Source organism: Tubulanus polymorphus, chromosome 2 (assembly GCF_964204645.1).
Source record: "Tubulanus polymorphus chromosome 2, tnTubPoly1.2, whole genome shotgun sequence".
Classification (NCBI taxonomy): Eukaryota; Metazoa; Nemertea; class Palaeonemertea; order Tubulaniformes; family Tubulanidae; genus Tubulanus; species Tubulanus polymorphus.
Genome location: NC_134026.1, coordinates 21,239,968 through 21,263,401, shown reverse-complemented (window position 1 = coordinate 21,263,401; position 23,434 = coordinate 21,239,968). Strand labels below are relative to the sequence as shown.

Here is a 23,434-nt window from a genome sequence, read left to right as displayed (position 1 = left end):
TGATGCCTGGCCTCAGTCAGTTGCAATTAAAGAAGTAGTTCAGCTCTATTTAGAGGGAAAATATCCTCTCGATGTTGAATACTCTGTAAAAAAAAACATGAAACATAATCAAAAGAAACTTTGTTTTGAGGATAATTATGAACACATTTTATTCATCGTATGAATAAATTTTACGTAAATTATACACATATACACCGTGGTGTGTATAATAATAATATATGGTGTAAATAGGTCTTCTATGAGAATATATAAATATATAGATTTATAAAGCCATATTTATGGAAGATATTTTAATCACCTTCTGATTATGTAAGTAAAATTAAAAAAGAAAAACATAGACAAGACAACAAAAGAATACTGTCTTAAATGACTTGTTCGTAGTGGTAAACCATCTAAATTCTAATGTATACCACGCCCAACTCGCATAAATACACTGAACTTGAGATCTTTTAACATTTCTCATGTCTTAAACAATACTCATTTCTGTTATACATGTCATATATGAATAAGAACTGTGCATAATTGTACAGTAGACTCCGGTACTGTCAGTAATTGCTTGTCTTTCAGTAGTTATTCAGCTATTATTGGTATTTTATACTGCTATCATTCATTTATACTGCAATTATCCGGAACCTTCCACAAAAATTGACGAAGATGGATGATAATAGGTATTGCTGAAAAACGTGCGTTGTTAACGTAACCTAGGTTGCTCCCGAAATTGTATGTCTGAATGTTTTCCAAGTAATGAGATAATGAAAGACTGGTATTAGCGTTATAAATGAGTTTTACTTAAACAAGGTAACTCGTTGAGTTTAATCAAAACAGTCAGGTTAAACTGGTCCTGGGATTGACACAGTCTAGGTTTAGATTCAAAGCCCATTTAAGATCTATATAGTAAATCTTAAACTTTCTTCAAGATTTCGGGATACAAGTAACATTATACCCATGAAACGATGGTTTAAAATGAAGCCAAACACATGCAGTATTTGGCCAACACTTAATTTACAAGAACTGTGTCTACTTAGCACTAATAATAATACTTATTGTTAATGACTTATCTAGAATGAAAACTAGACCGATCCTGCAAAAATTTACATCGTATTATGCCACAAACTTAGACTCTCTCCGTTATAAAAACTTTTTGGCTTTCGTGAAATGCACTGGAAAACTCTGTAGGACTTCATACACAAATAAATAAATAACATAATTTCATAAACGATACACAAATATACTGCGTGGTAAGGGTATTTTATGGTTGCATATTACATGAATACTTTCATGAATTACAAAGGCATATGAAAATCTTTTTTAAGTAGAAGTTTATCAAAACTACACATCAAACGGTGTGTGTGTAGATCTGACGATATGCTCACCAAATGTACAAACATGCTTAGACTAAAAGTCTTAAAAGTGTAAACGGCTTGAAAATATGACACAGTTGCTTATGAATATATTGATATTTCATTTACCAAGTATATATCTCTGTCCATTGTAACAATAATAACATTCAAAAGTGTTCTTCGTAATGAATGTTGAAAAATGTTCTCATACACGTGTGTACGTACTTATAATTGCGTCATGGCTATGTTAAAACGGCACAGGTCGACCTGGAGCCAATTTTCTGAAGACAAAAAAGAAACAGCATTCACCTTAAGGAGATTTTCAGATCATTGCAGTTCAGAACTTGAGTTTAACTGCGGAATATAGCTTGAAACAGTTTCAGTCATGAGCTACACTCCCATATAATTGTTGTTTTTCAATATCGAGTGGCACCAGCAATGCTATCAAGTACTATCAGAAATAACTCAAGGCTGTAGATCAAATCACACTCAAAATTGTGGAAGTGCGAACCATTTGAGATTCAGCATACAAAACAGACTGCCAACTCGTCTGGACGATTAAAGTTCATCGTGACGTCTTTTCAGAATATTCTCGTCCTGAAGCCATCGCTTGTAATCTTTACGCGGATCGTTGGCGTAGAACTTATGGAAAGAAATCGGCAACTGGTGACTCAGATATCCATCTGAATAGTCGTTGACTCGAGCCTGGAAATATAAGAGAAAATAATCATTTAATACCGGTACTTCTAATCGGATACGTAGTTATCAATCATTTCCACCAACGATCAAGTTATATAATTCAATATAATGATGATAAGGTAATAAGGTTAAAACTAACAAATGTTTTTTCCTCAAGACCCAGTTCCACTTCTGGGTTGAACTAAAATATTTGAAAAAATGAACTCACTCTTTTGATCTCACAGAATTAACTTGGAACTACATTGAACTGGGTACTGAAGCACACTGCTATGAGGTTTTATTATAAAACACCTCCACTATGAATACTATACGATACTATACTATACTATACCACCTCATACTATACGATTAAACGATTCATTACATAACAGCAATTCAATGTTACCAAAATTCAACTCGATGTCGAAGATTACAATACCCACTTAGTGCGAACAGCGTTCAGAAGAATAACTTTGTAAACAATTTCTAAATTTTAATGTTTTTTTGCAGCCTTATTTTTATTGTTACCTCCACTGAGACGCAGTGTAGTGCAGTCTACCAACGTCGATTATCATTATCATTATTATTATTATTATTATTACATGTATCATTAATGCCAACTAACCTGGTGAAACAGAGGACTATGCGTTACAGGGATGCCTAGTTGCAGTAAACACGTTCCAAAAATAACCATATCATCAGGGGCATTGTCAGATGAACACCGACATAAACCAGTATCGATCAGCCTGTGTAAGGCTTTCCTACTCAAAACCATCCTGAAACGAACGATAACTTTCCTATCATATCATTTTCTGCGTCAACCGGTTAAATACTATTTCATGCAAACAGCTTTATAACTGCCAGCTAAATCCAAACTCTGATGAAATTTCATGTTTTGATAAATTTTGGGGCTGAACTCAATCCATTCAATGAAATTTCTAGAGGGTGGCCACTTTTATATTTGACTTTGGCTTTTTCCCTGACATTTCTCGGACATGTACATTGTTTTCCCGGACTCAATCTGTTTAGAATTCTATCAATTAACACAGTCAAATTCATAAGAAATAGATAGAAACTGTTTGATTTTTTGCATCATTTAGCAATCGCAACAGATTTCCCTGACTTCCCTTGATTTCTAGCTTTTTTACCAAATTCCCTGACTATTCTAAAGAAGAGGAAATTTGCTGACTTTTCCCTGATTTCTAGGTAAGCGGCCATCCTGTTCTATTCCGATTACGATATTTTGAAACATTTCGAGTCTTGGGAAAAGTGCTGGTAACCGTAATAATATAACATTGCTCTGTATCAATATTCAAACGATTTCTGTCCAGTTTTTACTTACCCAGCACCTCCGGTCAGATAGTCATATCCTTGTCCCATCGATGTTCTATAACCGTACCGCTCGCCGATAGCTAACGATTCGTTAGGATTGAAACAAGCCAGGAATTTGCGCAGTCGAGGGACACTGCAATTTAAATGACGTATATTCAATGAAGAAAAGCGCGTACAAACTAACGTTAGCAAAAATTTCATCCAGTAAAATATCTATTGCGTATAAGTACCTTATCAGAGTGTCATCATCGGCGATTACGATCCAATCTATATCTCTTGTTTCTCCGTTATTGAATATATTTTTCAATATGGCAAGCGTTTTTGCACAATGTCCTGCAACAACGAAATAGGCTTTCTCAAGACTGATTTATATAAGCACATATTCTCGGAGTTATTGTTATCGTCAATGAAATTAGCTCGGATGAATATATTTCTAAAAATTGCAGTGGAATTAAACGATGGATTGTTCTACCTCTTTCTGTGTTTTTAACACCTAGGTTTATGGTTGGTATACTGGTGTCTTCATAATCGCTAAAGAATTTGATATGCTTGACATCTTTCACCCAAGTGTCCTTTATCACAGGGACTGAAAAGAGAGAATGATATCATTGCAGTTTTGTCTATGAGCCAGGTAGTGCCTCGTTAAAAAGAAAATTGATGAATTGCTTTTCCTTGTGAAACTTGATAAGGGTCATTCCATCTGGCTAAAACCTGATTACATACTACACTTTAAGGACCGTCATGTTTTTTCTTTGTGTAGTCTTGTGAAAAGGACCACAGTTGGGGTCATTGATTCATTACGTACGCATTAGGGGAGGGGGAGGGGTAAGTGCAATTGCGTACTGTAATGCTTAATGTATATGAAAAAATGGCAGATTTTGCATACAGAGGGGGGAGGGGGGTTAAAAAATTCAAATTTCATTCATACATAATAAATGAATGATCCAGTTCGGAAAGTGGTATATCCCAGAGGCTTCCCCTGAGTGTGGTACATCGAAGTACATTAGATAGACTGTGTTGCCAGTAGTACTTACTTCTATCTGTATGAAAGTTTTTACATGTTTTTACACCAAAAAATACATCATCAATGGAGATACCGCGACCCTGAAATGAAAATTCATCAAATTACAACGAGGAAAGGAAAACGAGTATATGAGCACCGCATCAGATAGAGTAATTTTCAAAACGGTTACTCACACAATCTGGTAGTTTATTTGGGAATCCAGTAACGCATTCAGGTCCTTCGTTGCCCGCGCAAAACTCCGGAACATTGGTCAAAGCAATTTGTTTCGCTTCATCGTATATAAACTTTGCAAACTGAAATTCATGAAAAAAGTGCAATGCAATTGTATTGTGGTTTACAGGGGAAATTTGTCAGTTTGTTGTGCATGTAAAACATGCATAATACAGTATATAGAAGATAGTTAGAGCTTGGGCATAAAAATCACTATGAAAACATCTATTCTTGAAAAATTAAACACTGAAAATTCTGAGCTCTATAAATTTCGAATTTGTCGATGTTTCAGAAACATTTCGGTTGTTTTATCATGTTTTTGACACTGATCGTCTAATTTTCTGTAGTTTATCTATGCAACTTAGAAAATAAAGGCTCAAATACATCATAGACAAATTTATGGGGATATGCGAATGATTAGTACGTACCTCGTATTTAGGATCGATTGAAAAACTATTTCTGTTATTGGTGTTTATTTTCAGAATGTTTGCAAGCCTGAAAAACACAGAAATAACACACATACTAAGATAAAATTAGTAATGTGTCAGCCATAGTTTTACTTAATCACTAGTGGATAAAAGCAATAGAATCCCACAATATAAAACGAAAAAGTCTGAAATCTGCTTATTTTGAATTTTTACTAGCCACAACTTTTCTACTGGTTTCAGTCTCAACATGTTCAAGGAAGACCAGATAATACAGGCGATAATGTCTGCATTAAAATGGATTGAAATGTTTTGGCGAGTTTCGACCCTACCTGTTTATGAGGGATCGGCTCAGAGCCATGCCCGCGGCAAAGTCTGGATACATGTATTTATTGGGCTCTTCGAAATGATGGATTATAGCGAACTCTTTATCGCGTAGAGCTTTGCCCAAGAATATTTTCTGAAATACGATGATTAAGACATTCAGAAAAGATACTTCAGTGATCGCATTACGGAAAACATCCTAGATTTTTTTTCGAATGGATTTCAAAAACTTGCTTATAGTTTGGTCTACTATGACAGAGATTTGTACGCCATTAGGTTTGAATCCTCGCAAAGGAGGATGGCTGGGATGCTGTTCAAAATGGCGAAGTGTTTCTTACAAGTGTATGAAAACTTTTCTATAGGATTAAACAATTATTTGAAGCTGTCATCAGTTTGAAACTAATTTCATGAACAAATCATTTTGTAACTACCTTTTCATGATCATATTTTTGCAAAACGGACAGCAGTTTTATAACGTCGACCGTAGTGTCGACTTGACTGAAAAATACCCATTTCTTTCCATCCATTATTTCAGCCAGACTGAAAAATGCATCGAGTAACACTATGAGTACACTTACAATCCATTAGTAATGGCTGAAGGCTGGTATTGGGCAGTGGGGTGACATAATCAACACAAAATCTTGAACACCCTAACATTCGTATAGGAATAGAATTTCTAACTAAAAATCATTCATCGTGAATATAACGAACGATTATTGGCGAGTTAGCTCGGAAATTTTAGTATCGAAATCTGAAAAATTCTAGGGGCTATAATGAAAAAGAAATTTAGAAAAAATGGATACGTACTCTTCTATGATTGGAAATAACGTCCACGAACCAACTTCCGGCCACCGATCGTGCAACATTAGGAGGGTGTAAGTTTTCTGTAAAATCACAAAAAATTCATATGTTGAAAAAATTATAAAATATCTTGATGGTAAATGAAATGTTAACCGATTAAATGTGGTATACAGGAAAGGGTCATAGCGAATCTAAAGGAAAATCTATACTGGGTAGATGATATTGCTTTGTAATACCTCTTTTAATTCCAATGCATGGTCTTTGAATTTATTCATGAAAACCTCAGCTCTGCGAGTGTGAAAGCTATCAGGTTGACTGAATATTACGAATACAACTTCATTCAAGCCTAAAAGAAAAAGGAAATAGATATTTTACCGATGCAGCATTATTTTAGTAAATTCTATTTTGCCGACACCTATACACTGTAATAAGATAAACAACTAAAAATAACAATACAATCATTTTATTAGGGGTCAAGAGGGCCGTTTAACAGCTAGGGTTAGGGGTAGGTCAAGAGCCAGACATATACAGAAGAACTCACTTAATTCGGATTACTAAGGACTGCCCACATTTCTTCGACTTAAGTAAAATCTGAATAACGAATTGTAGTATACATGGTTCCAAGTAAAATGGACCAAATATTTCATCCGAATTAGGTGAGAATCCAGATTGAAAAATCCAAATTAAGCGAGTTGTAGTTTCAACATTCAGAGGCATTCCATGAGCCTCGGTGGTCTAGTGGAAAGTCACCATGCTAGCAATTGAATACTAATTATTAGCAGCAATTATTTTCTCGAACTCTGTTCTCTACACTTTCCTTCAGTTTTCTAAGTCATGCTCCTCAGCGCCCATGCGTGGTGTAATTTAGCCAATCGGAACGAGCCATTGTCAAAGTAGTAGGAATTTAACAGGAATAATGCAGCATTGGCAAAGATCACCCGCCAAAGAAAAGATCACCCGTCAAGTCGAAAAGAATATTTTGCCCGATTTTTTTCACTTGAAGAAAAGTCTGCCGGATTTTAAGGCGCTTCCACTTCGACAACTTACCAACTGTTTGGTGGTCTCCAGCAGAAAAAACTGGTGATATTGTTGCAACACCTGCAAATAATAGACACATTTGGTGCTCAAATGAGAATGTTGGCCGAAAAAACCTAGGAAAAGTATTGATGTTCTCTGATAACACTAAATGGGTTATTTCTGTAGTTGTCTGAAATTCACCTAGGAAAAAAGAGGTATGACGCCGGAAAGTCAAACATAGTAAGTAGCCGAAAAATGCAAGAAATTGTCGATATCAAACACGAACAAGCGCCAAGTTAAGGAGTGGGGTAATTATTTTGACTAATACGTACTAATTTCTTACATTTAATAGATCTATTCAGTGGTAATTAATCAACGATTATAAAAAAAACTCACCAAAAACAACGAGAAAAGTCCAGCTAATTTTGCAGACCATTTTTGCGGCTGCCAAATCACTTGATTGATGTCTGTCTGCAGAGTTTCCAGAACCTGTCATGTCAGGTCTTAAGACCTGACATGACAGGTCTGACCTGTCATGTCAGGTCCCGAAAAAACCCAAACTCATGACAATATTTGACGAAACGGCGAAATATCTAGACATGTGCTAGACGAATGGAAGAACATTTTGAGTTGAATGAATATTCTGACCCGTCGTTAATATCGAAAATGATTCAACAATAACGATAAGGAAAATGTTCTGACAAATAATTCATTTGAAAGGCTGATTTATAAGAAGAAAATATTAATGTGTAAACTATGACTTATTACTGTATTTAAGGGAAAAAAATAAGTTTTAATTTAGTAGATGAATTAATTAATGTAGAAGTAAGAGCACATTATAAGAGAATATTTTCGCTAGATGAATCGAGGTCTTGATATTTCGTTTCCGCAATAAGACACTGAAAATTAACTGCTCACTATCACAGTTCGGCAACACTCCTCACTGTCATCAGTCATGAAGTCTCACTATTTATATTCATTGTCTTTATGATGTACATGTAAAAGAGCCGAATGCAATATAGAAACTGATTTTATTGAGACTGATCATCAATTTAAAGCATGAAGTTTTTTTTCAATTTATACCAGTTTTAATGCAGACCTGTCACCTCAGGTCCCGAGAAGCTCTGCAAAATGGCGCGAGCTGCCGTGTGAGGTCTCACTTCATAATTATTGTTTTATAGTAACTTAAGATTAACTCTATCAATGGTTAGCAATTTATATCATACTTATTACTATATAAAGGTTATAAAAAGTAAAGTTTTTTCCATTTCATCAGTTTTAATGCAGACCTGTCACCACAGGTCCCGAAGACTCTGCAAAATGGCGCGAGCTGCCGTGTGAGGTCTCGCTTCAAAATTATTGTTTTATAGTAACTTAAGATTACCTATATCCATGGTTAGCAATTTATATTATATTCATTGCTATAAAGAGACCATAAAAATTAAAGTTTTTTCCATTTCATCAGTTTTAATGCAGACCTGTCACCACAGGTCCCGAGAAGCTCTGCAAAATGGCGCGCGTTGCCGTGTGAGGTCTCGCTTCATAATTGTTGTTTTATAGTAACTTAAGATTAACTATATCCATGTTTAGCAATCTATATTATACTCTTTACTATAAAGAGACCATAAAAATTAAAGTTTTCCTTCATTTCATCAGTTTTAATGCAGACCTGTCACCACAGGTCCCGAAGGCTCTGCAAAATGGCGCGAGCTGCCGTGTGAGGTCTCGCTTCAAAATTATTGTTTTATATAGTAACTTAAGATTAACTCTATCTATGGTTAGCAATTTATATTATATTCATTACTATAAAGATACCATAAAAAGTGAAGTTTTTTCCATTTCATCAGTTTTAATGCAGACCTGTCACCACAGGTCCCGAAGACTCTGCAAAATGGCGCGAGCTGCCGTGTGAGGTCTCGCTTCAAAATTATTGTTTTATAGTAACTTAAGATTACCTATATCCATGGTTAGCAATTTATATTATATTCATTGCTATAAAGAGACCATAAAAATTAAAGTTTTTTCCATTTCATCAGTTTTAATGCAGACCTGTCACCACAGGTCCCGAAGACTCTGCAAAATGGCGCGAGCTGCCGTGTGAGGTCTCGCTTCAAAATTATTGTTTTATAGTAACTTAAGATTACCTATATCCATGGTTAGCAATTTATATTATATTCATTGCTATAAAGTGACCATAAAAATTAAAGTTTTCCTTCATTTCATCAGTTTTAATGCAGACCTGTCACCACAGGTCTCGAGAAGCTCTGCAAAATGGCGCGAGCTGCCGTGTGAGGTCTCGCTTCAAAATTATTGTTTTATATAGTAACTTAAGATTAACTCTATCTATGGTTAGCAATTTATATTATATTCATTACTATAAAGATACCATAAAAAGTGAAGTTTTTTCCATTTCATCAGTTTTAATGCAGACCTGTCACCACAGGTCCCGAAGACTCTGCAAAATGGCGCGAGCTGCCGTGTGAGGTCTCGCTTCAAAATTATTGTTTTATAGTAACTTAAGATTAATTCTATCCATGGTAACCAATTTATATTATACTCTTTACTATAAAGAGACCATAAAAATTAAAGTTTTCCTTCATTTCATCAGTTTTAATGCAGACCTGTCACCTCAGGTCCCGAAGCTCTGCAAAATGGCGCGCGTTGCCGTGTGAGGCCTCACTAATTAATCAGTGTTATGTCTAATTTATCTATGTCAACTTATAAGCTTGGACTGAAATGTTTTTAAATTGTATGTACACTTGGTTAATTAATTATATTGCGAGTAATTAATAATAATATATAATAATATAGGGCCTAATCTTAATGAGTATAATGATTGTTATTAATACTGATTATGATTACATAAGGCACTACTGGTATCATTTTGCCTGATCTTGATATTTTTATGTTTCGTGTTACAAAAAAATAAATTAATTGTAAACAATTCGTTCAATGTTCTCCAATAATTCACAATCATTCCATCTTTATTATCATAAGGCGATATAGTTCAACAACTTTTTATAAACGGACAAACATAAATTCTTAAATGAATTCATAACACATCCTAGTTTGTTTTTTGTTTTTGAATAATATATTCAGAAAGCACTACGATATGTTCTTTGTGTTCTTATCGGCTATCATTTGTTCTAAATCCGCGCCTATCATATCTTCTAATCGCCTATCATCGGTTCAGTCATAACGATTTTCATTTTAGCGAATCGACCTGTCACCTGAGGTCCCACCTGTCATGTCAGGTCTTGGGCCCTGACATGACAGGTTCTGGAAACTCTGCAGACAGACCTAAATGAATCACTTCCGGGTACCATTAGTTCGTGGCGTAGTCCGATCCGCATTTTCTACCCGCGACGCTCGAAACACAGAAGTGAAAAAAGCCTAGGCCTAATTGATTAATTTTTGGAGTCAATTGATACCATTGGTGAAATCTGTCGCGATGCCTGCTATTGAAAACTGGGTAAACGAACCCCTGAAATGTATACAAAAACTGTTTGGTAAGTGAAGGAACTCCATCTCTGATCCACACAAGTCACACAGACTCCACACGACACAGTCAGTGTTTTCTGTCGTCAGTCAGAGTCAGTCAGTGACAAATGACAGTGACACAGTTCCTCTTCCTTCTTGCTGGGGTTCGCTCATCCTTGCCCCTTGCTTTTGCCTTCATTCAAAATCAAATGTCACAGACAGCCCAGGGACCACTATCGATGACCAACCAACCCCGATATCTCTGCATGATAAGAAAAAGCATTTTCCTATCATGCACTATGCAGTTGCAGGGTTATTCACCCAGTCCTGGGCCCAATTTCACAAATGGGATTAAGGCCTGAATTGATTTAAAGTAAACTGAATTAACAAAGATATTAAACCGATTTAGGAGTTAAACCGTTTTGTGAAACCAGGCCCTGGCAGTGGTTGTCTCCACAGTGATCTCCGTTGCTCTACGATCCTAGTGTAACCTAGTAAGTGTAACCAACACTGTGGTACATCAGACACTAAGGTTCTTGGTGAACAGGGATATTGGTACCATGTCCCCTGATCATTGTTCCCATAATCGTGACAGAAGTCTATGTTGTGCTGGCGGTAGATAAATGTTAGAAAATTGCAGATCCACTCCTTTCTCATGATTGACATGATCTAGGCCTATTGATTTACAAATCACTGTTTCAGACTTCGTAAATATAGGCTGATAAGCCTTCAAAAGATCCGTCAAATTGATAATGATATTATGATATTCTCACTAGAAAGACTTAGGATGAATTATGCTCCAAAAATCTACTTTGAAAGTAGATTTTTGGCGCATAATTCATCCGAACATCGTTGAATTGTTGAACTTATAACTACACATTTCTGTTACAGATGAACACGGCTGCAATCTTTACAAAGAGAACGTTCTCAGTTTTTTCAATGGACGCCTCGAGGAAAAAGGCTTGACTGCCAGTGTAAGTTTTCGAAATTATTTGTCAAAAATCGTTTTAATAAAAAGTCCAAACCAACCTCTTATGTGAGCTCTCAGACCAGTTTAAATTCAACCCAGGCATTAACTCAACTAGGCTTTCGGTTAAGTTAACCTCTGGGTTCAAATTGAAATTGGGCCCTTTGGCTTTTCTTTTGAGTAAGGACAGTTACTTTTCAGTGGTGCTTTGGCACCACCAGTATAATGTTTTGATTTTAGGTAAAGGCAGCCCTGGAAGATTCCGTATTGAAAACTGTAGGCCTATAAATCTTCGGATAAAAACTCAACGCATGATTATCCTTGTTTTCCTTGAGATAGAAGGTTTTGGTATACCCTGTGGCTGTCAATAATTCAATCAGCCATCATTTCGATCTATCTTAGATAATTCATATTATTCAACAATTCAATGTGTTGCCTCCTTCCTGTGTATTGTATGCCTCCATTAGGTGAGACACGGGCATCATTTCGGGATTTATGCCGCTGTTACGACTTTTTAGGAGTCCGAACTTGTCTAGGCTAAACGTGCGGTTATTGAATGATTAAATGTCTGGTAATTCAGGTTATGGTCCCCTCTGAAGACCTAGCGTTCTTGTGTCATTCATCTCAGAAAATAATCAAAATGTAATGTGGGTTTTTTTCCTTTTCATATCTTATAGATTCCTTCTTTAAATGTTACTCCGCTTCACGAACTGAAAGCTAACAGCGTAGTGAAGATGCGGTGTATGATTCAGGATATGTTTGATCCGGAGTTTTATCTCGAAGCGTATCAAGTTACGGATAGATCGAGCGGCTCGACGTTTTTACGCTGTGGACGTTACAAAGATGTTGCTGAATGTCAGGTGAGTCATAGTATAATGATAGTAATAGGAGAACATCTTTTATTTAACCAAGATAACATATTTTAGCATATCAATAGATATCTTGAGAAAAAATCATAAACCATTTAGACACCAATAACGTACACTGATTACCAGTAAGCAAAATACAGAATTTAGCATTCTATTCAAATATCGGTGAGCTACTTCTACTAGTATTCTAGTATTTGTATTAGGTTTGTATTCCTAGATGGATTACATTTTATATTTTATCTAGTAGGCTACGTATCATAACAGGCTGATACTGTGACCGGGATGCCGGGGAAAAAGTTGTTGCTTGTTTGAAAATGGCTCGCTTAAACACTCAAATATTTTCATTAAGATATGGAATAACAAAAGAATCGAGATTGCCGAGTTCTGTAATACTAAGAGGAACAGCAGAGAAAAAATAGGAATAACAACGAAATACTTATGTGATAATTGAAATGAGAGTAGTAAAGAAATTAGGGGCCTAGTGCGATAGACATGTGTCAGGTTACATAAATCGAAGTAGACTTCTGATGAACTTGCATCAGTTCAACTCGCGTATTTCTTGATATAATTTGTATTGTCTATAATAAATGAAAGTACATATACATGTATACACAATCCAAATCGGATATCGCCGAAGTTGAAAAGATGTTTTTGGTCAAATGGATTCTAGAACAATTGCCCCCGGACAATTGCCCACCCCCAAAATAAAATCCTTTTTGATTGGGTTGAACACCGCCTTAATACTTTACTTAGAAATTCATTTGTATATTATTGAATATAGATATAGATTTATGTAGATTCATAAGAAATAGAATTACTGATGTTGTGTGCTGATCAAAAACTTTAAATCAGTCCTTGAGTTATAATAATTCACTTACCAAATTAAAGGAAACTTAATTAGTCCACTTATTAGTGCATTAGTTAACGTTGGCTAATTTATTGGAATTAGTTTTAGTGTTACTTTAGCCAATCAAAAACTTTAAATCAGTAATGAGTAATTAGCTGTACTAATTAGCTAGAGTTAGTTTGCTTTGTCAAATTAGTTAGAAGTAAATATGTGTTACTTTGATATTAAATATGTGTTACTTTGCAATTGTCCTGATACCATCAAATGGATCTGATGACTCGAATGGAGTCATCAAATAGTGCCTCTTTCTGAAGTTAATCACTGGCTGATACCAATTTTCACATTATTCTTCTTTACACAGGTTGGCCAAGACATCGACGTAGACAGCGCGAATAACAAAACATCCGATAGACAAACGTTTTACTGCGTTCCTATTCCCGGTGAAACTAAATGGACGAAAGAAATATCCTTTCAACTAATTTAAAGTTCGTGGATTGTTTATTTCGATGAATGATTTCAGGGACTGATCCAGGGGGGTTCGTGAGACTTGCGAGTGCCATTTTCTGTTTTGTCAACAAAGATAATTGGCACTAAGATAATTCAGTGCGTTAGTACTCCTGATAATGTTTTGGGATGTGACGCTCTTTTGAACTGGCCTCTCAGTGCGGGAGTACACAGAATGCCTTTTCGGATATAAAGTACCCTTTTTGGATGTCCTTCAAAATTGGCCTCTGGATCCGCCCCTTGATTTTGCTTAAAATCTGAGGAAGATGATCTTCAATATGTATTTATAACATGTTAATACATAAGCATCCTATTTCTCTGCATGGTGCATTTCTTCCTGTTACCGGCAGTTTGGCAGAATCTTGCATTAGGAAAATCTAGATTATATGTATATGGTAGAAATGAACTTATCTGGATCACTCCATCTCTTTGATGAAATTCATTGGGTTGATTATAAAAATATTTTAAAATCTTTCCCTGATGTTTTACGATAACATATCACTAAAATTAGTACCATAGTTCTAGGTTAGGATTTGATTCTGAACCGAATTATTGAATTTCAACGTCGAGTTACTCTTGGTCACAAAAAAAAGAACTAGGTGAACTTCAGTTATTGGAGTTAGTCAACTATTTGCGAACTAAGTGAAGTCTTGTCATGATTCTTAAGTCGAAAATAAGCTCACTCAAAAAGTCAAGATCATCATTTGCCCGTCCCTTCAACATCCGGTTCGGCGTCTCGACAAAAACGAAGTTTGTCAATCGAAGAATGCGGCAGTCCAGATTCGGTGTATTCTTCGTCGTGTAGTACGCTGGACGGTAGTAGTCAAGAGGAAGGAATGGAAACGGAATCGTTGCAACAAAAAGACACAAAATCACTGAAGATGAAAGGCGAAAGTCAACTACAGTCAGGTGAACATTTCTTCAGAGCTACCACAGGGTGTGGCCACTTACCTGGAAATCAGGAAAAAGTTGGGGGATTTTCTTTTCCTTAAAAAGGTCAGGGAAATTTCTTGAAAAAAAAGCTAAAAACCTGGGAAAAGTTAGGGAAATATGTTGAGATTCTGTCTAAGTCTTGCATATTTGACTGTGAAAAGTCCAATAAAAGTGGCCACCCTGTACCAGTAATTCTACAAATTGTTGTGGATTTTGGAATTTGACTGAAGTGAAGTGAACTGGCTAATCAAGTGATTAACTTGAACTGGCAAATCGGACACTACGGTATCTAACACATGATTCAATGATTTCAGAGCCGGACCCAAGTCGGACATATCCCAACCTTAATTTTCCACTGCCTGATGAGACGGGACCTGCTTGTTTAGTCAAGGTAACTCGAAGATACTGGTACCGGTACCTCTTTTTGCCATCTTGTTGTGTTCAGGCGAGGATTTCATATACCGTACTTAGTGTCTCACGGTTGAATATTCAAGGACTTCTTGTTTTCTAAACATAGGAAGCCACCAAAATACGGGCAGTTTAAGTTGCTTAGTAAAACATTTCGCTGTCAACATTACACAACGAGTCGCGCATGTTGCTATCGTTTGCAAGGTTTCTTATCACGTTTGTAACTTAATTTAGTACAATAGGCGAATTAAAATACTGTTCGAAACAACAGCAGAGCTGGTGAAAATAAATTGAAAACACAACGCCATTGTGAAAACACTCCCGACATCGGCGTACTGATTGACTAACCAGAGACCCACCTCTCTGGGCTTAACTAACCTTGGAGTAATTACTCCAAGAACTAACTAAAACAGGCTTACTAAGCACTGGATCACATGTGAACACAAATGTGGTATTCCAGTCAATTAAGCGCCGCAAAGTTACGCTACTTTCTAAGGCTAGATACTCGTGTGAACCTGGCTCGTATCTATTGATCATAAAAGCTGTTAAAAGTCAGAATTTTCTTGATTATAGTCCCATTTTGGAAATGAACTCTCAATTCTCATTGCTCTTCGGTCAAATTTTTACTACCCGATGCGTATGCGCGATTCTACAACAGTAGATATCTTGTTTGTGATCCAGAAGATCACCGTAACGAATATGTTCACAGTGAAATATGGGATTTTATAAAGCCATATTTTCATACAGGTTTATGAGAAGTACGATGAATTCAAGTTGAACGATATGGTGGAATTCGTTGGGGTACTTTCAGTCGATCCGGCGATGGCATCATTTCCCGATGAAAAAGGGTAAGTACAAAACAATACTAAAAGCTTTTACCTAGAATCTGTTAATTTCAATTTATAACCCGCCCTTTTCCAAGTTAATTAGAAGAAAAAATGAAATGAAAAAGGTGTTCCGTATTGGACGTGTTCACTATAGGAAGGTACTGATGTACCGGTATGTATATAAGATAGGAAAATTTTGGGATCGTGCAAAGGGTGTTCATTAAGGGAGGGGTTCACTATAGATAGGTTTTTCCTGAGGGAGGCTTTATTGCACATCCATCTGATAAACATGTTTCATATATGAGCTATAATACCATCATTGGTCGTGTTTCCCTTTTGAGAAGTTTCGATTAGTCACTTTTCAGAGATGTTTCAATTTCAGTATCCTGTTTTCATGCCATTCAAATACAAATCATTGATATTGGTAGATATTTTGTCAGTTCCAAGTATACTATTCTCTATGGATTGACAATTAAAATGCCTTCAGTAGATATTGAATTGATCTCGACAGTCATTGTCACTTTATGAAATGATTAAAAGCTTTTAAGTGAATTAATGTTACCCGTCGTTTACTGCAGGGACGATCTTCAGTCGTCGTTAGTGAATCCAACTACGGAAGAAATGGAAGGTATTGAAGAACTGAATGTAAGATGTCCGCCTCCCTCGCTAGTTCCGCGTTTGCATGTGATAAAAGCTGTCAAACTGCACCACATTAACCCAGAACTTCCCTTGGATATTTCTGCGGAGTCAAGTACAGATTGTAAGTAACCATTGATGAAAAACTTATCTCAGTGTTGCGATGATGAATAGAGAATCCCACACTGATATAACGAGAAAGATAAAGTCTGAAAAGTTTCCTCTAAGCTAATAATTTATTGATTTGGCATTTCGAATTTAACCTAATAGTCATCTTCAGGAGTTGGAAACTTTTCAGACTTTCAAATTTATAAAAAAAAACCTGGATATGTCAACAAATTTGGATGTGTTATTGACCATGCATTTCTTTATCACTACGTGGTTTTTAAGAATTAATAAATTTCAACATTTTAAACCAAGAAATTCCTCTGATTTGCTCAGGGAATTATCTGGTGTTACATGAAAAACTCAGATAATTTGTGAATTGGCGGAAAGTACCCCCCCCCTGTTTTGAGTTCAGTGATTGTTCGGTTTACGATAGATAGATATTTATTTTCGTTAAGATGTTAATGTCATTATTACATAAAATATATTAATACAAGTAGAAAATAATCTGCACGTACCCATTGTACTCATATATCATGCACACACAGACATACAGACGTGAATTGATCAATTATAGCACTCTTGAAGAAATTCAAAATTTTATTGTTTCATTGTGGCAAGTTCCAAAGTTTTTGGTTTCTACATATGTTCCATTTCACAAGTGTACTTGAACCCCTAGTTAAGCATGAAACGTTCTCTGTACAAGTGTTCGTGTATTCTAATTTTCAATGTTTGTTTGTTTCAGTTGTAAATACGTTTTTGAAAGATTGCAGCCATGTTCGCGAGGAATTGATTTCAATTTTGACTCAAGCACTTTTCGGCGACAGTCTCGCTGCTGAATATTTACTTTGTCATTTGATATCATCCGTGTATGTATTTCTGTCGATACACTCACTCATCGTTTTTAGATTCTTCAAACTCGCTACGATCACTGGTTACATGCAGTACATAAACTTGAATCCTAAGAGATTCTCTATTAATTCAATTTTACTAAATTCTGTCTCATTTAATACTCAAATTTATTGTCACCGTACCTTTGCTTTAGCAGCTCAAATCTTATGGAATGCTTTACCTATTGTTTTAGAATTAGATCCTGTGTTGATGTAGTTACTTTTAGAACTGAGAAAAACATTCCTCTCTAGGCAATATTTTAGTTGACTGTTTTAGTTTGAAAATTTTATAGCCCTGTATACTTGTAAACCGTGCTCAAATGTATACAGAGTGCAGTATATAAGAAATAAATATTCTATTGTTTATCATTATTAATCTGGGTTTTGATTCAACCCAGACATTGCTAACTGTCCACTTATATCGCAACTGCTTATGTAAACAGCAGAATAGATCAACTTTATAGTTGGTTTGCCACTTGACTCTTGAAAATTGTAATATTATACCATATGGTGCAGATTCTCAAATTCTAACTCGGTATTTCGGTATCAGGGTAGAATATTATCAGTTCCAAACTCAGCTAAGTTGGTAAGAATATGAAGGATTTTAAATTCTGAATGATATTCTATCAATTCCAAATGGACTGCCCTCTGTTTTTTATAAGGCTGCTGTGTATGTACGTACATTGTTTTGCTCGTTGTCGTATTTTCACTAGGTATGCTCGTCGCGATGTCGTCGCTCTTGGAAAATGTTGTTTGAATCTCAGCGGAATTTCGCAAAACAGTCAACTGCCTAAATACTTTTACGAACTGCTGCAAGAACTAGTGACTAAAGTATGTGTACGAAGTAATAGACCGAGAAATCAGAAATACTTAATGCAAACTTATGTGCGGATATTTTCTAACCAAGTGTGGTTTTACTTGCTCGGAAAGAGGATAAGAAGTCGAATGTTACAAGTTTTCTTTCGCAACTGTTTTGCAGACGTACATGCTCCCGATGACACTTGAATTCATGAATAAAAAATCATTCGTACCCAGGAAAGATTACACAGCCAACCGTCTCATAAGTGGTATCCTCCAATTATCAGAACGCACGCATCTAGTTGTGGACGAAACCCTTTTGAAGCAAGGTCAATTAGACGCGACTGGTGAGAGTTAATGGTCTGTTTTTATTGCTGCGCTTAAAAAGCGATCTCGCCAACTCTGATAACTTCATTTCCATTAGGAAGTGGATCGAATGCAATTGGGAATCAGTACACAGCACTTTTTTTGATAACGTAGATAGTAAGATGTACTGAATACTCCTGTCGTTTTTTTTCATCTGCCACCATTGACCGAGTTTGTCGAACTGAATGGTGCATATCAAAGTCTCGATACGTCATTGAATATTTATAACTCACTTGGCACCAATTTAGTGTTATGGCACCGTCGTGGGATTAACAGCTGATAAATTTCAGAGCTTCGTTGCATGATCTGTTATGATGAGACTGTAAAGCGCCGGAATGTGTATTCCCTCGCGCTTGTATGTAATATTCTGTTCGTAGGTGTCAAGAATATAACGGCGCTCGGCAATGTTGTAACGTGGCAGAAAGCCGAATACGATTTCAACTTCCATACCCAGGAATTTCCGACGAATATTCAAGTGCTGGTGTTTTCTGAAGGCAAATCTCTACTACCAGTATGTGTTAGTTTTCGATGACGCAGTAAACGCCGTCTAAATCGTATCTTTGTTTAGAGATGGACTTATGACTTATAATGTCTTTTATTTCTCAGAAGTAAAAATGTTTACACTTTTAGTTGTATTATACAATCAATCCCTTAATCTAGATTTTATACAATTTCCGGTCCCCCCATACGTTAATGTATGTAAAATAGAATGTTTAATCTGGATTTCTTATAACCAGATTAATTACACTGGTCCCGATTGATCTGCATTAAGTGGGTTCTACTCTTGAGAGGTATTATATAAGTATTTATCTTCCTTGAATTTCATGTCCCCCCAGCTAGAAATTTGCTCCTTTGCTTATGTGATAGATAGCTTATCTCCTCGGGACCGTTTACAATGATGAACCATTCATTAGCTTGTGTTACAAGATAATACGATATAACTTTTCCTTAAGTTAGTTGTTGTACTAGCTGTTCGAGCTGAGAGCATGACTGTTATCATTTGCGACCTGTCACTGATTGAATGATTTTGATTAACGCAAAGATTACCGGATACCCGTAATATTTGAAACATGAAACCTTATTAATCCTAATAGATGTTTCAAGTGATAATTATGCCATTTCAGATGTATAGCATTTATGAAATCATGACAACCGGTATTAAAGTTTCTGTATAATGGGTATGAAATAACATTTCAGAGCGATTATCAAGTACGATGGCAGCCGGAGGGTGTGTTGGATGACATTTGGCCGAAATATTCGGCAATCAATAATTATTTGACGCCCGCCCTATTGCAAAAGTTGCGGATGTACGTCAGCATACTGAAAATAGTAGAATATAAGATGACAGCAGATACTCAAAAGGTAACGTAGAAATTCTGCACCCCGTTGTATGCTTTAGATTTAGGCCTTAATTACTTGCAGTATAGATTTAGGTAGGGTGAATGGAAAAAATAAGAATATAAATTCTTAATCGAGTATTTGGCTGCAGAAAAATTAAAGTAGGAGTGGAAATTGCGATGAATTTGATTCAAATGATAGGGGAAATGAAAAAAACTTTTTTGCAAATCACGACATTGAAAATTAAGATGAATACGTGTATTAAACAAAAAAAATTTTTTTCTTTTTGATTGAAAAATTGTGATGAAAACATGGAGGACTACAAAAAGAATATATATATTTCTTTAGATTTGGTGATTTTTATGGTACTGTGGGAGGCGGATCCGTACTTCAAGTAGTTAAAAAAGGGCCTTATGGTCAAGTCAAGTCGGAATATTCCTCGCTGTTATATGTATCCGTTTGTTCTGTTGTTTTCAGTCAATCGAAGATGATTTTGTCGAAACTCGCAAGGAAGACGCGAAAAGTATGAGCATCGACGATTTCCACTCTTTGTTAGTTTTAACGAGGTCGGTATTTTGTCCGTATTATCGAGATTTATCCAATATGTCCGTTATTGCCCGTTCGTTACAGAAAATAGTGACTTAGTGAAAATCGTCTAACCGTTGATTTCATCGCAAACTACGACATTAACTTGTAACTAATGCATCAAATCACTTAGCGGATGATTATGTGTTTATGAGCGTTGGAAGCATTCTCTTCCGGATAATCAGCAGCGAGTTTGACTTATTCAGTGGAAAGAACTTTGCGACCTTTTGATAACTTCAAATTTTTATCATTAATTCAATTAGGGTTTTATAGTAAATCGATTTTAGGAGGGGTAATCCTTTTTGTTCTGTTTTGGTCACAAATGCGTTAAAGTTAATGCTTGTCTGAAACCACATATGTGACCAAATAGCTGAATATTTGCTCAGCCAGGTCACATTTGATTATGGTTTAAGATCGCTGGGGGCCGATCCAGATGGTACTTAAGGTACTACATACTATGGTCGAAATATCGGGGTCTTCAATCACAGATTATTTTCCACCCACTTAATAAATAGTCAGACTAGATTCAGAAGTAATATACAGGACCCAGTTCCACAGTTGTGAGTTAGAGTTAACTCTGAGTTAAAATTAGTTCATTTTCAATTAGTTAACTCGGAGTTAAATTTTAACTCAGACCTGTGGAACTGGGTCCCGGTGTACATATATTTATCCTAAAAAGCTCATCTTTTACGATTATCGGTTAAGAAATAAAGAATAAATACAGCGGAACCTCGTTATAACGAACTCTGGTACAATATTCTTCGAGTATAACAGATACTGACTTTTGTCCCAAGTAAGACATTCGATTAATTTCATACTGGATGTGACAACCTTTCGGTTAAAACGAGCGGATTTTCTGGTCCCGTGAAGTTCGCTGTAACGAGATTTCGCGCTGTATTTTGTTTTTGGTGGCATTTTCCGCTGGAAAAAAGACGTGCCCTTTTCTGTTGGTATTGTATGCATTTTAGTAAATTCGAGTTCGCTATGGGGAGGTACCGATGTAGGCCATTAGCACTTGTACGCGTAGGTGTCAATTCCCAGTAATTCGGATAGTCTCTTTTAGCTAAAAAGTTCCCGCTCGCTGTAAATTAATCATCCGATTCTGCGTTGTGATGGATTTGTGGGTTAACCATTATATCATCCGTAGTCGATTTTATCTGAACACTTTTAAACTATGTAGGCGATATTAGTTATTAATGGCTACCAGTTAAACGACCTGGCTCTTCCAATCCTGGAAATTCGACGGAGCAAATAAGAACACGATCATGTCATCGATTAATTAGATTTTGGTGAATGTATATGTATATGTATATTTACATATATAGGGCTAATTTGGCGATGGTTTATTTGGCGTGGATTACCACAAATTGTCGACTAGACATGATCTTTTTACATGCACTAACGGCGCACAATTTCATTTGTGAACCCGACATTTCCCAGGGCCGGCTATAATCGACGCCGAGCTATTAGGCGATGGATGAAAGCGGCGACCCTTTTGTATTATGTAATTATGTGTGGGTTTTTTGCCGTAACGTTTCAGGTTACTTTCATTGAGTCACGGAGAAACGACGTTGAAACCTGAAATCTGGCACAGAGCTAAACGAATGGAACAAGAACGCAAACGAAGACTGCTGGCCAATTGATCGTCTAATGCGGCGGACTGGGTTGTAGCTGTAGACTCGAGTGAAGACTCAATAGACTTCCGTGGAACTGAAGATATATTATCGACTGTGTAATATTAGTGCCAAATCGATCGCGTAGCGCCCATGTGGAAATTGTTCTTGTAGTTTTTTTTCGAAGAATTCTCGGTCATTTGACTTTTGCTTTCTTCACAGCTGTACACTGAATATTACTGTCGATGTTGAGAGATTATTTCTAATGAATAAAAAAAAAACATTTATGAATATAAAAATGAATCGGAACGTTTTGTTAGTGGTATTTAAGGCGTAGCGCGTCTTGACCATTTCCTTTGGTGTGATCAGAAAATTGGATACTCTGATATTGCGAAATCACTTTTGGACAGGCAGGAAAATGAAACCAGTTCATTGTTTCGATTCCGATGTTCGGACAGTCACATGAGCCTTGAAAATCGGAGCTGCATCCCACGTTGATCCATTTTTAACGACAGCTGAACCAAAAGGCTATTCGTATCGTGTGCTATGCGATGATATTAAGATGATTTCCCCATCAGTATGATGACAGTCGAAATGATACCACTTCCGAAATTCTAAGATTAGGTAGGTGTATTCAAGATGTTGTTGGAGGTCATCGCTAATACAGTAAACCTCCTCGCCTAATTCGGACTAACTGGGCCGGCTAAATCGGTCTGAGGTAAGGAAGGGACGTCCGAATTAAGGTAAGAAAAATTAAGAAAGGAAATCACGTAACTGATCTATTTTTTGTCCGAGTTAGTCGCAGGTGCTAGTTTGGCCTGTCCATGTAATAGTCCTTTATAGTAAGGTGAGGTTTACTGTACACCGATATATACAGTAGAATCCGCTTAATTCGGATCATTTGGAACCAACAGAATTCATCCCGTTTACGCGAAATCCGGATTAAAAAGTCATTTTCTTGTACCGTATAATCAACACATGGACTGAAAATATTGTCCGGATTAGACCAAAATCCGGATTAAGCCGATCCGGATTAAGTGGATTTGACTGTATATGTATTTAGGCATATAGCAAAGGTCGTAATGGATTAGGTTTTCACCAATTATTCCAATCAAAT

At 36.3% G+C, this 23,434-nt stretch overlaps 2 protein-coding genes across 4 annotated transcripts; one reads left to right on the top strand and one right to left on the bottom strand.

Moving 5' to 3' along the window:
• Positions 1–275: 275 nt before the first annotated feature.
• On the bottom strand, positions 276–7,611 carry LOC141899584 (beta-1,3-glucosyltransferase-like). The gene is made up of 14 exons (XM_074785968.1): positions 7,548–7,611; positions 7,182–7,232; positions 6,371–6,480; positions 6,141–6,217; positions 5,765–5,873; positions 5,342–5,469; positions 5,013–5,079; positions 4,548–4,667; positions 4,385–4,454; positions 3,823–3,936; positions 3,581–3,683; positions 3,361–3,483; positions 2,644–2,794; positions 276–2,045 (listed from the first exon to the last, which is right to left on the bottom strand). The coding sequence occupies exons 1-14, from the start codon at positions 7,585–7,587 to the stop codon at positions 1,899–1,901; spliced, it is 1,410 nt and encodes a 469-aa protein (XP_074642069.1). The 5' UTR covers positions 7,588–7,611; the 3' UTR covers positions 276–1,898.
• Positions 7,612–10,480: 2,869 nt separating this feature from the next.
• Positions 10,481–22,567, top strand: LOC141898618 (mini-chromosome maintenance complex-binding protein-like). 3 transcript variants are annotated; one of them, XM_074784624.1, is made up of 15 exons: positions 10,481–10,660; positions 11,523–11,605; positions 12,276–12,458; positions 13,676–13,777; positions 14,496–14,727; positions 15,066–15,142; positions 15,907–16,007; positions 16,565–16,746; positions 17,473–17,596; positions 18,382–18,448; positions 18,597–18,762; positions 19,159–19,292; positions 19,979–20,143; positions 20,597–20,685; positions 22,245–22,567. In XM_074784624.1, the coding sequence occupies exons 1-15, from the start codon at positions 10,603–10,605 to the stop codon at positions 22,345–22,347; spliced, it is 1,866 nt and encodes a 621-aa protein (XP_074640725.1). In that variant the 5' UTR covers positions 10,481–10,602; the 3' UTR covers positions 22,348–22,567. The 3 variants fall into 3 exon arrangements, with proteins under 3 accessions (XP_074640725.1, XP_074640723.1, XP_074640726.1); XM_074784622.1 differs by having other exon boundaries at positions 18,331–18,448; XM_074784625.1 differs by lacking the exons at positions 20,597–20,685; positions 22,245–22,567 and adding an exon at positions 19,519–19,572 and having other exon boundaries at positions 18,331–18,448; positions 19,979–20,065.
• The last annotated feature ends 867 nt before the right edge of the window (positions 22,568–23,434 follow it).

Bases quoted from the DNA above. Each gene is read 5' to 3' on its own strand.
- LOC141899584 (XM_074785968.1), bottom strand. From the start codon at position 7,587: ATGGTCTGCAAAATTAGCTGGACTTTTCTCGTTGTTTTTG. The intron at 5,080-5,341 runs GTAGGGTCGAAA...TGTGTTTTTCAG, and splicing joins AGCCGATCCCTCATAAACAG to GCTTGCAAACATTCTGAAAA. The intron at 4,668-5,012 runs GTACGTACTAAT...CATGAATTTCAG, and splicing joins CAATCGATCCTAAATACGAG to TTTGCAAAGTTTATATACGA.
- LOC141898618 (XM_074784622.1), top strand. From the start codon at position 10,603: ATGCCTGCTATTGAAAACTGGGTAAACGAACCCCTGAAATGTATACAA. The intron at 11,606-12,275 runs GTAAGTTTTCGA...CATATCTTATAG, and splicing joins AAAAAGGCTTGACTGCCAGT to ATTCCTTCTTTAAATGTTAC. The intron at 16,747-17,472 runs GTAAGTAACCAT...TGTTTGTTTCAG, and splicing joins TGCGGAGTCAAGTACAGATT to TTGTAAATACGTTTTTGAAA.